The 14,979-nt window shown below is 32.3% G+C and overlaps 1 protein-coding gene across 1 annotated transcript in view; it reads right to left on the bottom strand.

Moving 5' to 3' along the window:
- The window catches only part of LOC145280215 (tight junction protein ZO-1-like), a 737,272-nt gene that overhangs the window by 140,465 nt on the left and 581,828 nt on the right, over positions 1–14,979 (bottom strand). Inside the window, exons 6-8 of the mRNA XM_080131991.1 lie at positions 14,339–14,463; positions 13,556–13,658; positions 11,332–11,422 (exon numbers count right to left, since the gene is read on the bottom strand). Of these exons, the coding sequence (XP_079988117.1) occupies positions 11,332–11,422; positions 13,556–13,658; positions 14,339–14,463 (319 nt within the window). The remainder of the gene's footprint in view (positions 1–11,331; positions 11,423–13,555; positions 13,659–14,338; positions 14,464–14,979) is intronic.

The following is a 14,979-nucleotide window of genomic DNA, read 5'->3' as shown; positions in this document are numbered from 1 at the left end:
ACAACAGCGAGATCAGATCATTTTTTCTTTTCATATTTGGTAAACCGGAAATCATCTTTCAAAAATCATGTAGATTGTTATAATGTGCATGGAAATATGAAAATACTTTCGCATATTATTATATAGATAGGAAACCTTGATATATGATAAGAGATTAAACTGGATTTGAACACAGTATTGCTGATCACAAAGTCTGCAACAATGTCCATTGCGCCCATGAAGCATTTAATATGGATTTGATTTAAAAATACACAGATTCTAAAAAAACGAATCAATATTTTTCTTTGTTTAAGCAAGAATGTGATGCAACATTTAATTAATTTTTTTTCCAAAAGATATGAATAAAGATAAAGGAATATATGTATTGTTAATTGTCTGTATTTTTGAGATGAGGTGTTTTCATTTATTGAGATTGTCGGACTGACTTCCTCATCTTGGTTGTTATAGTCACAACGTTTCTGCCGTTTTGCCCTCCAGTCTTCATCAGGTGTTTTGTATTGAACTGGGGAACTGTTTGTTAGGAGTCTCGAACACAACCCTTTATTATTATTACGGGGGTATCGTGTTCGGACTCCAGCTAGGATCTGGGACATAGTTGCTGATTCTCTGTTTTGAATGTTACTTTTTCACTGCATTCGTTCAGGATTGAACTCAGCACCTTTGGGTAACTGTAAACTTTGATACGTCTAGGACCACTCGGCCACTAGGACAATTCTTAGTTGGTTTTTGTTAATGTTAAACCTATGTTGTTATTCAAAGTTTTCTCTATTAGAGGTGTCCAAATTGCATTCAGCTCTACGCTTGGTTTGCTCAGTAGGTTGTTATGTCCGAGTATGTGAGCTGTTTCTTTAAGTTTTCTCACTTTCCAGTGGGTCTCTCTGTTTATTATTTTTACTTCATTCCAAAAGGGGGGATGCTCTCCCCTCTCCATCCAGACATGGTTGGATATACCCGATTTTTTCGTCTCCCCTTTAGTTACCGCTTTTTAAAAAGCGTTACATTTTTTTTTTTTTTCTTGTTTACAAATCATACTTACTCATCCATTCATGCCATTATTTCCGGATGGAAGTAGATTAAAAAGTTTTCCACATGTCTGATTGCCCTATATACCAAGTGTGTAGATCAAAAATTCATTGAGTATATAGGTTGAGAAGTGTCCTCACATACACACACCTATTCTCACCTTTTATAGATGTGTTATAGATGCATTATATATATATATATATATATGATTTATATTTCTGTGGAAATATATTTCATTTCCTTATGATATATACCAATCCTATTAAAGAAGCTCAATGTAATTACAGAGCAATATAGTGAATAAATGACAAAAGACTATATTCCAAAGTCCAAAATAGATTCACTAATTGATATAAGTGATTGATTTTGCACTGTGAAACAGATACTATCAAGAATTGTAAATGTCAACTGAATTCAAGGAATAAATTATAAGATGGTCAACATCATGAACTTTGAAATATAGTCTTTCGCCATTTATTCACTATATATATATATACACACACACACGCGCGATTAAGTGTACTTTTATTGTGAGTTTATCTTCCCTGGGCTATAATTTCTTAGTGTTTTTTATCAGCTTATATGAATATATATATATATATATACACTAGAAGGCCACCCGGCATTGCCTGGTCATAAAATATGCATAAATATTATATTTTAATTCATACAGAAACTTGGACATGTGCATGCGAGTATTATATTTTTTCTAAACAGTTCACTTCTTGTAAGTAAAAAAGAAAATACTTGAGCTGAGATCAAAATCAAAACCTAAAGACAGCGAGTTAGGTACGATAACCATTAGACCAGCTTGACACGCTCTTTAAAATGTGTTTTACAACCTACTTAGTCGTAACATAAAAAAAGCTGTCATGTTTCACGATTGTGCATGCACAGTCGTGAAACAGTCGACAAACAGAAAAAAATCTGATCATCTCCCCACGTACCAATTTTTCAATTTTGACCCTTTAGTTGCCCTTATTTCCGGATGAAAACAGATTAAGAAGTTTTCCACATGTCTGATTGCCCTATATACCAAGTGTGTAGATCAAAAATTCATTGAGTATATAGGTTGAGAAGTCTCCTCACATACACACACCCATTCTCACTTTTATAGATGTGGGTATGTATATATATATATATATATATATATAATAAATTCCACAGCCAAACAACGTTGCAGCTCACAAGAGCCATGGCAGTCAACGAACCGGAAATCCAAGACTCGAGTTTCGCCCCCATTTGGGCTCATCAATTAGACACATCCAAACTCAGGATCCGAAACCCGAGCATCTTGTATGCGAGGCAAGCATTCTACCAACTGAGCAAACGCAAATTCTATTAACCAACACAGATCAAGCAAACCGTGCCAAAATCCGACTGTGAAAATGAACCTACTTCATCTCGACAAGGAACGCGGTCATCCAACCAACTAATAACTCCAAACCGATATCTCAAAAGTAGGAGCAGTATATATATATATATATATACATGCACACACACATTCTTTATTGGTTACTTAACCCATTGGAAAACAATAACCTCAGATTATATATATATATATATATACACACACACACACAGTCCATGTGATTGAATGTACTTTTATTGTGAGTTTAGCTTTCCAATACTATAATTTCTTAGTGTTTTTGAATTTCCAGAGTTTTAGGTTTTTTACTCCCTCAAAGCAATTTTTTCCTCCCCCTCCCCTTTTTATTCCACCCACTTATGTGTGACTGTGTATAACATTTACCTGTTTCTAATCATTTGTGTGATGGCAGCATCAGCTATATACAATGAAACATGTGTAAGATATTTATGGAATAAGTAAATATAAAAATATGTATGTAAATATAAAAATAAATATTTTTTTATTGAGATCTTTTGAGATGAGTAATTTTTATCTTTATTTATTTATTTATTTGCGGACTGTTATTCTCATCTTGATAGTTTCACCACATTTTGGCCAACTATTCTTCTGCCCTTCTTCAGGATAGTAATGCGGAATCTCTTAACTGTATCCTCACTAATTACTGCCTTCCATAGTTGTTGTTATCTCACCATGTTTTGGCCAACATCCTCTGGCTTACTTTGGGTAGGATTGAAACCACTATCTTCAGATAATGCTCATGTAGTTGACCAAAGCATGCTAAAGCAACAACATGAAGATAATCTATATATATAAAAGCGAAAATGTATGTATGTATGTATGTATGCTTTTCCTCGATGTCCACAAAAGGCTTCTTTCAGAGAAGCGCTCGCTCGCTTCACAACTTCTTAAAACTTTTTATATCATCTATAAATTGTAATATCTCACACTTAACCACAGAGCTCGCATGTCTATTTAATTTTATTGACTTTCAAACGTTAATTATTCGACATTTCCCGCATCGGCACGCGTTACATTCGGTTTTCGGTATAAACAACTCTAATCACTGGCTGAAAGCCAGTGGGCTCTAGAGAGCTAAGTAACGTTTGGTCAATGTCGATATCAGCCGGTAGCTTTCATTTCGAGATGAGACGCTCCCCCTAATAAACAGGGAGCGGGTTTTTAAAAACAAACAAACCGATTTATTGACCTCATTAAAAACTGTCCCGCACAAAATGCTAACTGCTGAATACCTATCGCCGTCACGTCAATCAAAAACGCGCACCTGTTTTTTGTTTTTTTTTCACACTTTACTATTTTCCAACTGCGCATCAAGGCTTCGTTTTTTTTTTTCACATTTCGGGGGTTTTTTCACACACACCTACAAACACCCGGGCAATGCCGGGTACCCCTCGCTAGTAGTCTATAAATAAATAAATAAATATAAAAAATAAAATGATTCTGGATTGTCGTATTGTGGTAACTGAAATGTAAATTTATATATATATATATATATATATATATATATATATATATATATATATATAAGTATTTATATATATAGGATAAAAATCTTAATATTGAAAATTTATTCAAATTTTCAAAAAAACTTTATAACCCTACAAGGAAGGTATACAAAATTTTAATTATTCGACAAGGAGTACAAATAAAACAAGAAAAACCTTATTCCAAGGAGTTTCAAAGAGAATAATTCTTCTTGTCAGAAGGATGAGGTTTGTAAAATATACAAAAAACTTTGCAGGTTAATGCAGCACAGAAAACAACAATAGGAAATTTATCATATTTGCATCAAAAAATATCATTTAAGTTTTTGGACAGTTTTATATATAGCAACTACGATGCAAAGAATAATGATACTAATCATAGATACAATATATTTATAGTATCTCCTAATGTTTCAAGATACAAAAGTCAATCAAGATAAAACAGTTTTTTCAAATACAATTTTATAAAAACTCCAATCAACAGCGTTATTAATTTTGCAGGGCAGAGATGATAAAAATTGGGGGATTTTCCTTCACAAAGGACATTTTTTTTTCCCCCATAATTTTATTTTGCCTGAAAACAGACAATATTAGAAATAAAAAAAACACAAAAAAAAAAAAACACAAGAATGAAAATAAAAATAATATAGGGTTCAGAACCTGGAGCAAGGGTAAAACAGTGGTTCTTATTCATTCCAGAATAATGTAATATAATATAATCAAATAGAAATTAATAAAAAATTAAATAATAAATAATAAAAAAAAATGTTAATATTAATTAATGTATCACTAATAAGGGCTCATTAAAAATCAAATTAAGTGCATCCCCACCCTCGACTAACTGATAGTGTAAGACAGCAAATGGCAACATTATCTTTATTTGAAGAAAGAAAACTCTACCTAATCAGACTCTCTCCCTTCCCCTTTTTTCTTGCTTGATGAGCAAATATCTTTAAAAAAAAAATAAAATAAAAATAAAAAAACGTAAAAGAAAAAGAAAAATAAGAATCCTAAACGAATTGTGAATAATAAGGCACTTCATAACAAAATGGAGAACTCATAATAATCATCTGCACCTTCAATTTTTTTATTTTTTTTTACCCCTAATTAGCTGCTTTTACTCATGAAACCATCAATATCACGTTCACCTCAGAACCACTGGCTAATTGTTTCATTGAATTCTGAAGGTTTTAATACCAGTGTCATTTAATTAACAACGCCCATGTTCACCCGTTTGCATAATTACATCTGTAAACAAAAGAATACAATACCGTTATTAGATATTCCGATACAAATGATGAATAACTGAAGATACTTCATAAATCAATTAAACCAGTTGATATGTTTTTCTTTTTTAGAATGATACTGTTATAATGTATATAAATATGTGTGTGTGTATATATATATATGCTAGCCGATTTACCCGAGCTTTGTTACGGATATATTTGTATTACACAATACTAATTGGCATTCTTTTAATATTTATGTAATTACAGGTTCGAAACCAAAACTTCTGGGTAAACGACATTTCTTGTACCACTGGTAAAAATGTAAACGAAAGTTCTACATTACGTAGAAAAAAAAACTGTACAGGTCCGTTTTCAGTTTGTGTTGCTCCCAAAAATGTAAATTAGGATTTTTGTGAATAAACTATGCTTGGTTGTGTATATAAAAAGTACCCCATTTTTAATAAAGGAAGGACTTTCACATAAAAATTTAATAAACAAAAGATACGGCAAAAATTGAATTACACTTGTAAATCATATCTAAAAAATAGCACGGTTCGTAAACTGCAGAAGTACTAAACAGATAAAAACACCCGCATTTTTGTACTTCTGCAATTATTTTTCTTTGAGTGACGCTGAGATATAAAGTGACATCCCCCCTCCCCCCGAAAAAAACCCATAATTACGTCGAAACTCCCCCACACAAATATATATTATCAACTAAATCAATTACCCAGACAGGAAAACATAAGATCTTTCTCAAAAGAAAATCGAAGAAAAAAAAGTGAAAAAAAAAAAAAAGAAAACGATTAGGAATATATCTGATATAAAAAGCATTACTTTACCTTGTTTCTTTTTCAAAGTATTATGGAAACGATAATAAAATTCAGACAGTCAAGTGAATAGTTGAAAAATGATTTTAAAATCGTCCGTAGGAAATAAATCTTAACCTTTTGGTAAACGTGCTCACACCTTACAATGAATCAACATTTATAGCCGAGACTTTAATAGAGGGCTAACAATTTAAAATATTTTGTCGAAAAATAAAATCATCCTTAGCCTAATTATTTATTTTTTTTTATCAATATTTTTAACTTTTACATTTATAGAAAATAAATAATTAAAACAAATCATTTTATCACCATATCTCTCGATTTGGTTAAAAACTATATCCGTTCATAACCGGAAGTGAAATATCAGTGAAAATTACTTAAAATGTGCCAGTTTAGCAAATAGTACAAAATAACTTGAATTAAAATAATTTAAATAAATTAACTTTAAATAATACTCTTAAATAGAACAATTACATCACTATAATCAGTAATTTTAATTGAGCAAATTATTTAAAAAGATTTTCTTTAATATAATATGCAAATTAGATTAGTTCTATTATGTACATTACCTTCAATATAGTGTATATATATTGATCGTGATGCTATTTATTTATATAGAAAATCTTATAGTAAATAAAATTTATATAGATAACCGTTTTCAGCAGGAAGTTTTGTATATATTAATCAAATTGTGAACAAACAAACAAACAGACAGGATTACGGATTTATACATATAATAGATATATATATATAATATAAAGCTGAATGTCTGTGTGTCTGGTCACGAATAGGCTCCTATATAGTTGACTATTTTAAAAAACTGATTTTTAGAATGATACTGTTATAATGTATATAAATATGTGTGTGTGTGTGTGTGTGTGTGTGTGTGTATATATATATATATATATATATATATATATATAATATAAAGCTGATCGTCTGTGTGTGTGTGTGTGTGTGTGTGTCTGGTCACGAATAGGCTCCTATACGGTTGACTATTTTAAAAAACTGATTACATATAATGATAGAAGATGTATTGAGGCACAGGAATAGATATGTTTGATCTGGCAGAACGGTGGTTCATTAAAATTGTGGGGTTTGCGTTCGTGCCTGGTCCACAAAGTATGGAAATAAAAAATTTAAAATTAAAAAAAAACGTTTACAGGTGTTTTTGATATAGATGTACATAAGAATACTTTGATAAGTATGTTTTAACTTAAATAAGGATGGTATAATAAAATTGTGGGGTCTGCATTCGCGCTTGGCCTCCATAGAATGGAAATAGGCACAAACTTTAATAAAGACTTTTCATATCTATCTGCGTAAGTATACTTTGATAATTATGTTTCAGTTTGAAGAAATATGGTATAATAAAATTATGAGGTGTTCGTTCGCACCTGACCTCCATAGAATGGAAATATGTCACAAAGTTTAACAAGGTTTTTTAATATAGATCCACAGAATATTGTGATAAGTGTTTCAGTGTGAACAGGTATGGTATAATAAATTATGGGGTTTATCATATTTTGCTTTCGTTTTGATACCCCCAAATTCAACCCAAATTTACGACCCTTCCTTTTCATAACCTATCATACTTTCATAAATCGGAGTCCATTTTCTGTAGGCTGTTTTTGAACCCAGTCAACGACGGGTACTTTTGCTAGTATATATATATATATATATATATATATATATGTGTGTGTGTGTGTGTGTGTGTGTGTGTGTGTATATATAAATTTTAATTTACTAAATTATGATTTATTTGCTCTATCTGGTATATTGAGCAATTTTAATTTAGCTAGGATTGTCTTTATAAAATATTACAGCCAATAATATTTTCTAAGACCGATAATCACTACCAGTAGATTTATTGCATTACATTATTCTGAAGTGTGTGCATACATATATATATATATATATATATATGATGATTTCCGAAAGGATGACACACTAGTGTCTGTAGGTATTAAAAAAATAATTATAGCAATAATTATGTCAGTCCCTTTAAGAACTGTTTTTATTGTTGAGCACTCCAAGTTGAAATTAAAGTCAGTCACTTAAGCTTACATGCGCAGATTATGGTGTTATAATCATAAGATCATTCTCGTCATCTTCACATTTATGCTTTATATAAATGTTAATTTCAACTGTATTTCTCTTGGTTAATGTTGGCCGTGTGGTTTGTTCCTTGCTAATGAAGTTAGAGATGGCTTCAAATCTCCCAACCGGTTGTAAGTGTAACTTTCTGCACTGATGATTCCCAAAAGGATGAAACACCAGTGTCTGTAGGTATTAAATACCCAAGTATTTTGAACCCGGCATAATCACATTGACACACCGGTTCTCGCCAGATCACCAAAGTTAAGCAACGTTGAGCCTGGCCAGTACCAGATGGGTGACCATTTGGGAATTCTAGGCATTGTATGTGCTTTCTCGACATTGTTTTCAGTCGTCCTGTACCTCCACTTGCCACTGGTATGCAACAATATTGACTCAAGAGAGGCATAGTTGGAGACTGCGCAACTCTTGCCACACAAATTTCACGCACAGGCACCCTTACAGTGGTATCCATAGTCTGTCAAGATTGAAGGAAACCACATTTTGAACCCTAATGCTTCTCGTCAGAAGAGGAGAGAGGGTGCTGCACAACAGGTAAGAAATGTCATTCTGATCCACATCTGGCATCAATTGAAATGAATGGCTCTCGTCTTCAGGAGGCCTCAAGTTTTGACAAGCTTCTGGGTTTGACCATTACTCCTGATCTTAAATGGAAAACGTACATCAAATCTGTTGCCAAGGCCCCTGGAAAAATGGTGGGATCTTTCTATCGATCCGGTAGATATCTCACTGCTGATGCAATTCTCTATCTATATAAGAGACAGGTACGTCCAAGGATGGAATACTGTTGCCACATCTGGGCAGGAGCTGCTAGAAAGGACTTTTCCTGCCTTGATAGAGTTCAAAATAGACTTTGTAGCCTCGTAGGAGATGTCCTTTTCTCTTCCCTGCAACCTCTATCTCACAGAAGAGATGTTGCGAGTTTGTCTCTGATGTATCGTTATTTTCATAGAAAGTGTTCAACTGAGCTTAAGTCTATGGTCCCCCCTCGCCAAACTTTCACAAGAAACACTCGTCTAGCTGAAAACACTATCAATAATTACCCCCACTCTTTATCTGTGCCTAAACCTAAACATAGATTCCATGAACAAAGCTTCTTTCTTAGAACTGCACGCCTGTGGAATTGTCTTCCGTTTTCCTGCTTTCCGGCTGAGTACAATATGGTTGTGTTCAAGTCTAACGTAAATAAGTTCTTGATGAGCCGTTCCATATAAGTTATAAAATTTACCAAATTTTCATTACCAATGATTACTATATTGTCCAATTTCTACTGTACACTCTTTAACCCTTATCCTTGAGTGGCCTCTTGGCCTTGATAATGTGGTGATGCCTGTGTAAAAAAAAAAGAAAAAAAAATAAGTGACATTTTTATATCTTTATTTTATGTTTTGTTTTATACACTTTTGTAACTTCATGAGCTTGCTGTCATGTCCTGGATTGACTTTTGTTTTCTATTTTAAGACACTCACCCTTAATCAAGCCTTCTATTTCTTTAGTTTATAAAATCTATTTCTTATTATTTCTTATTATTTCTTTTATTTTTTCTTAAATTTAATCGTATATATCTCCTCATATATCACACGTATTGAACTTATTCCCTCTAACGTCTCATGGCACCACCCCAATCCCATACTGTGCTTCGTAACACCCAATATGTGATAATCCTAGTTTCAGCTTATACCACTTTCATCACAATAGTTCTCCAGCTTTTCTCCCTCTATACTATTTACCCTCTATCTAGATACCCCAATATTTCGTTCCTAATGTGCCTATTGCTAGACATTGCATTTCTTATCTGTTACCTAGCACCCCCTCTATTTTTCTGATAAGAAGCATTAGGTTTTGAAATACCTGGGTGTAAAAAGCATCTCTATCCTTTATCTTAATGATATAATTTCCTTATCGAGTGAACAATTAAATTTATATGCATTAATATATATATTTATATGCATTAATATATATTTTTGTATTGTCAGTTTTTTCCTTTCTCGTCAATGAGACAGAGGCTGCAGAAAGAAGAACATCGCCCACCAGATGTCAGTACCTCCTCAGATATGGCAACAATACTCTGTGCTAGGATGTACTTGGCTCTTATACAGATAGAGAATTGCATCAGCAGTGAGATATCTACTGGAGTGGTAGAATGATCTAACCATTTTTTCGGCGATTTTGGCAACGAATTTGATGTTTGTGTTCCATTTCAGATCAGGAGAGAAGGTCAGTCCCATTAGCTTATGAAAATATGGTGCTTCCCCAAAACGAGAGCCATTCATTTCAACTGGGGCCAGGTTGGGGTCATTAAAATTAACCATTCACTTTTTCTCCCCTTTGCACCACATGCTCAAAGTCAGAACAGAGAGATCTTGGTCATTGCCGGACTTTGAAGTGTTGCCATAGATAGTAGTGTCGTCTGCACAAACATCTACGAATCCTGCTTAAGACATCCCCAAATTGATTTGAAATTTTACTGTTCATAAATATACTCATATATATTCATTGGAATGATACAGTGGAGAATTCCTTACAAACAAAGTTGATGATAAACTTCCACTTCCGGTCTGGAGTAAAAGAGTTTTAGGAGCTTATCACAGCAAGGGATTTCCTCAAAAAGAGAAACATTCATTTCAACATTTCAAAGGCAACAATTAAGCAAAATAAAAAACGAGTATCAGAGTTTTAGTCATATATCGTTACAATATTGCTGCTTTGATGGCGAGAACAAATTGTATTTGTAAAGCTAATTACAGTATTGTGACCGTTTTTTTCAAATACCATTTTTCTTCCTTATTTTAAAAAAAAGCTACCTCCCGTCAAAAAAAATATTTCAGCAACAAAAAATTAACACGCTCAAAAATAATATCGGCTCTTTGTTTACTTTAAAGTGGCAAAGAAAGGGAAATAACTTGTCAACTTATTTTTTGATTTCTTTTTTTTTTTTTTACAAAAAATATTGTTTTGAAATGGAAATGAACATGTTAGTTAAAGAAAAACATCCTTTTCTATTGAAAGAAACAAATAAAAACATTAAAGATGCAATTGCATCGGATACTGGAATTTAATATTTTTTTAAATCATAAATGAAAAATGTCAAGTTTCATAGTTAAACATGTAAAAAAAAAAAAAAATCTTGGTTAAAAATCAAAATAATAGTAATAAAAAAAAAGTTGAGGTAAATTATTTCTCTTACTTTGCTATCTAAAATAAAAAAAAATGGAGGGGAGGAGTAGATTATCATTAAGTAATTTGTAAAGATTTACCATCTTTTCTGTTTTTCTTTGAAAGAGTCAGCTTTATTGGCTGGGTCTCAAGATCAGCAGCTGAGTTTACAACTGCTTTTCGTCTTATCACCTGGAAATAAAAAAGAGATTGCTTTTAGTTGAAAGGAATGTGCTTAATGTGTTTTTGAAACAGATTTTAATAAAAAGGAATTTGTAAAAAAAAAAATGTAATTTTTAAGCAATCAACTCAAAAAATTATAACTCATTTAAAAAGGACAAAAGTGTGTTATGACTGATATTTTAAGTCATCCCTATTATTTGTTTGGCAAATTATAAAATAAATGGATTTAGCAATGTAGAGACATATCTTAATTTATATAAAAAAAATAAATTAGGAATTTATTTTTTTACTAAAATGCAAAAAGAAAAAAGGGAAATGGAGAAGTTTTGAAATACCAGGATAGAATATTAATGCTTTTTTTATCTTTTGAAATTAATGACTAAAAAAGGAATTTTTTAATTTATTCTAAAGTAAAATGAAGCTAAAAATTAAAAAAAAAAAATTGAAATAAAAATGAGATAAAATTTTACAAATCATTTAAAAATACAAACAGAAACTAAAGAAAAAAAAAACATTCATTTTTTTTTTAGGTTTTTATGAAGTCATTTTAAAGAAAAACCTTATTATTAATACTCACTAGGAGTTCTCAAAAGGTCATTATCAGAGATTAACCGCTGACTGGTAGTGTTCTCTGGAGTCTGGATAGCAAGAAGTTTTCCCAGATTTCCAGTACTCTCCACCTCTTTCAATAACCTTTGAAAATGTATTATCTCAACAGCCATTTACCATTGCCTTCTCGTCGGCAACAATCATTAGTTTTTCACTAGGATTTGGGTGGCAACAAGCCTCCCCAAGGTCACAGTCCTCTTCGCATCCTTCTAATGGAGGTCTGGTTAGTGCATTCCCTCCACAGTTTTTACATCCTCCTTGGTCTTTCATGACTATTTGGTGTGAAACCAGTCTATGCCAACACTACCCTCTCTCTCTTTTTTAGGGGGGGGGGTGCAATTTTGTGGTTTAAATTTTATTGGTTCCATGTGATGTTCCTCTATCTTTTGGTTTTACTTGGATTGCAGTTTCTATATGGCCAGTAAACGTTTGTAGTTTATATGGGTTGGTTTCCACATTCAGGAGTTTTCCTTAAAATTTCAGTTATTTTTAGCATTATTTTCGGTTGTCTAGTCTTCGCCTTGATTCCGATTTCTGTTCCTATTCTTTTCTTTTTCCAAGTTCTTCGGGACTGTTCCTAGTGCTCCTACAATCATTGGTATTATGTTGATTTTTGTCATGTTTCTTTTCTATTCTTTTCAGTTTTCTGGAAAGTTCTGCATATTTGTCTTGGTTTTCTGTCTGTTGGCACAGCAAAATTGTAGATTTTGCTGTTTCTTTCCTTATTAATTTTTATGACGTATGGTTTCCTTGCTTGGATGAGTTTCTCTATTTCTACCTCCATGTCCCAAAGGATTATGTAATTTTTATTTTTCAGTACAATCTCCGGTTTGTGTTTGAACCGTTTATCAGCATGTTTGAAGTGCAGTCGTTTGCAGAGTTCCAAGTGTACTGCTTTTCCCATGCAGTTAGGTCTGCTCTTCTAATCTTTTAGGGCTAGTTTGCTGCATTCACTTATGTGTTTTACCATTTTGCCTCTTTATTATATATAAGTAACCTTTAACCTTATTTGTCTGTGTGCAGAACAGGCTACCAAACTACTGTCAATTTTTGGTCTACTGACTTAAAACTTAATATATGAAATTTTAACCTATAGAACAAATTTTATTTGTTTTATAACCAGTAAAAAATAGTGCTAAGGAGTCCAAAATTTAAAAAATGGCAAGTGCAAGTGAACTAAATGTGTTACTTCTACACATGCGCAAATATACATTTATACTTTTACAATGTTTAAGTTTTTATATGCATATGAACAAAGCTCAGATGGTAAGGAATAATGCTGGAGAGCTAAATGTTTTAGTTTCGATTCTTGCCAATGACACCCAAATCATTTTTTTTTTTAAATCACTACAATACATTAGATTCAATATAATGATTGATAGAGTATTGGATCTATAATAATAAATACGAAATCTGTATAAATTAAAATATCATTAATATCATATTGATACATATTTTACGACTGGGCAGTCTGCTAGTTAAAAAAACAAACAGAATGCACATACACAAAGAAAGCGTAAAATTTAAACTTACTAAGTGAACAGTTTTCCCACTCTCTTTGAGTAAGGTCACTGCAGTGTTGTAGTCGACATTTTCAAGAGAAAGACCATTTACACTAACCACTCTGTCATTAATTCTGAAAGAAACAATACAAAATAATAAAATGGCATGGAAAAAGGGAGGAAAAAAAACAGAAGCACGAGTCAGATTTTTGAAGGAAGAAAAAGAAAGAAAAAAAAAAATCAAGACCAGGTTTATGAAGGAAAAAAAAGAAGAAAAAAAAAACAAGCACAGTCCAGGTTTTTGAAGGACGAAAAAAGAAAAGAAAAAAAAAAACAAGTCCAATTTTTGGAAGGAAAAAAAAAAGAAAAAATAGAAATATGGTCTAGGTTTTTAAAGGAAGAAAAAAGAAAAGAAAAACAAGCAGGCTCCAGGTTTTTGCAGAAAGAAAAAGGAAAGAAAAAAAAACAAGCACAGTCCAGGTTTTGGAAGGGGGAAAAAAAAAAGAAAAAATAGAAATATGGTCTAGGTTTTTAAAGCAAGAAAAAAGCAAAAATAGAAGCATAGTCCGGATTTTTGAAGGAAAAAAGAAAAGAAAAAAAAAACTGTATCAAGTTTCAAGTTTTTAAAGGAAGAAAAAAGTAAAAAAGATGCACGGAGAAAACAAGAAAAAACAGAAGCATGGTCCAGGTTTTTGAAGGAAGGACAAAATCAACAACAAAGAAAACAGAAGCACAGTCCAGGTTTTTGAAGGGATAGAAAAGAAATAGAAAGATACAAATAAGTTGCCAAAAAAAAAAAAAAAAAAAGTCATACTGTAATTTTCCTTCAGCTGGGCCCGCCTTAAGGACGTCACAAATAGCAATTGAAGGGTCTCCATTATCGAAATGTGGATTATCCCGACCACCACTCACAGCAATTCCAAATCCAAAGTTATCGACCTGAAAAATAATTGGAAGAAAAATAAAAAATGAAAATGTTATCGAGCAAATAAAATCTTCACAATTGGGTCTTAATTGAAATGCATGAAAAAAAAGAAAAAAAAAAGGAGAAAGACAAATTTATATTTTAATTTGGATTGAGAAAAATGAAAGACTAGCAAGGTTATCAAGCACTGCCTAGGGCTAAAGTGTAACATAATTTCTATCCCTCTATCTTTCACTCTTCTCACGTTTTCTCACTTCCCTCTTCTTTTTCACCCAGCCCATTCCTCCTTCTGGACACAAATACACACAACTTGTAAGGGAAATAACTATGAAGAAAATCAGAATTACTTCTCCTTATATAAAAAAAAGGCTTCCTTCAGTCTTGACAGACTATGGATACCCACGGTAAGGGTGAAATTTTTGTGGCAAGAGTTGTACAATCTCCAACCACACCTCTCCCGAGTCAACATCGTTGAATACCAGTGGCAAGTGGAGGTTCAGAACGACTGGAAACAATGCCGAGATAAGCGG

The sequence above is a fragment of the Euprymna scolopes genome, chromosome 7, assembly GCF_053919585.1.
Source record: "Euprymna scolopes isolate OS-2025 chromosome 7, ASM5391958v1, whole genome shotgun sequence".
Lineage (NCBI taxonomy): Eukaryota > Metazoa > Mollusca > Cephalopoda > Sepiida > Sepiolidae > Euprymna > Euprymna scolopes.
Note: the sequence above shows the minus strand (reverse complement) of the source record. Positions and strands in the feature narration are given on the sequence as shown.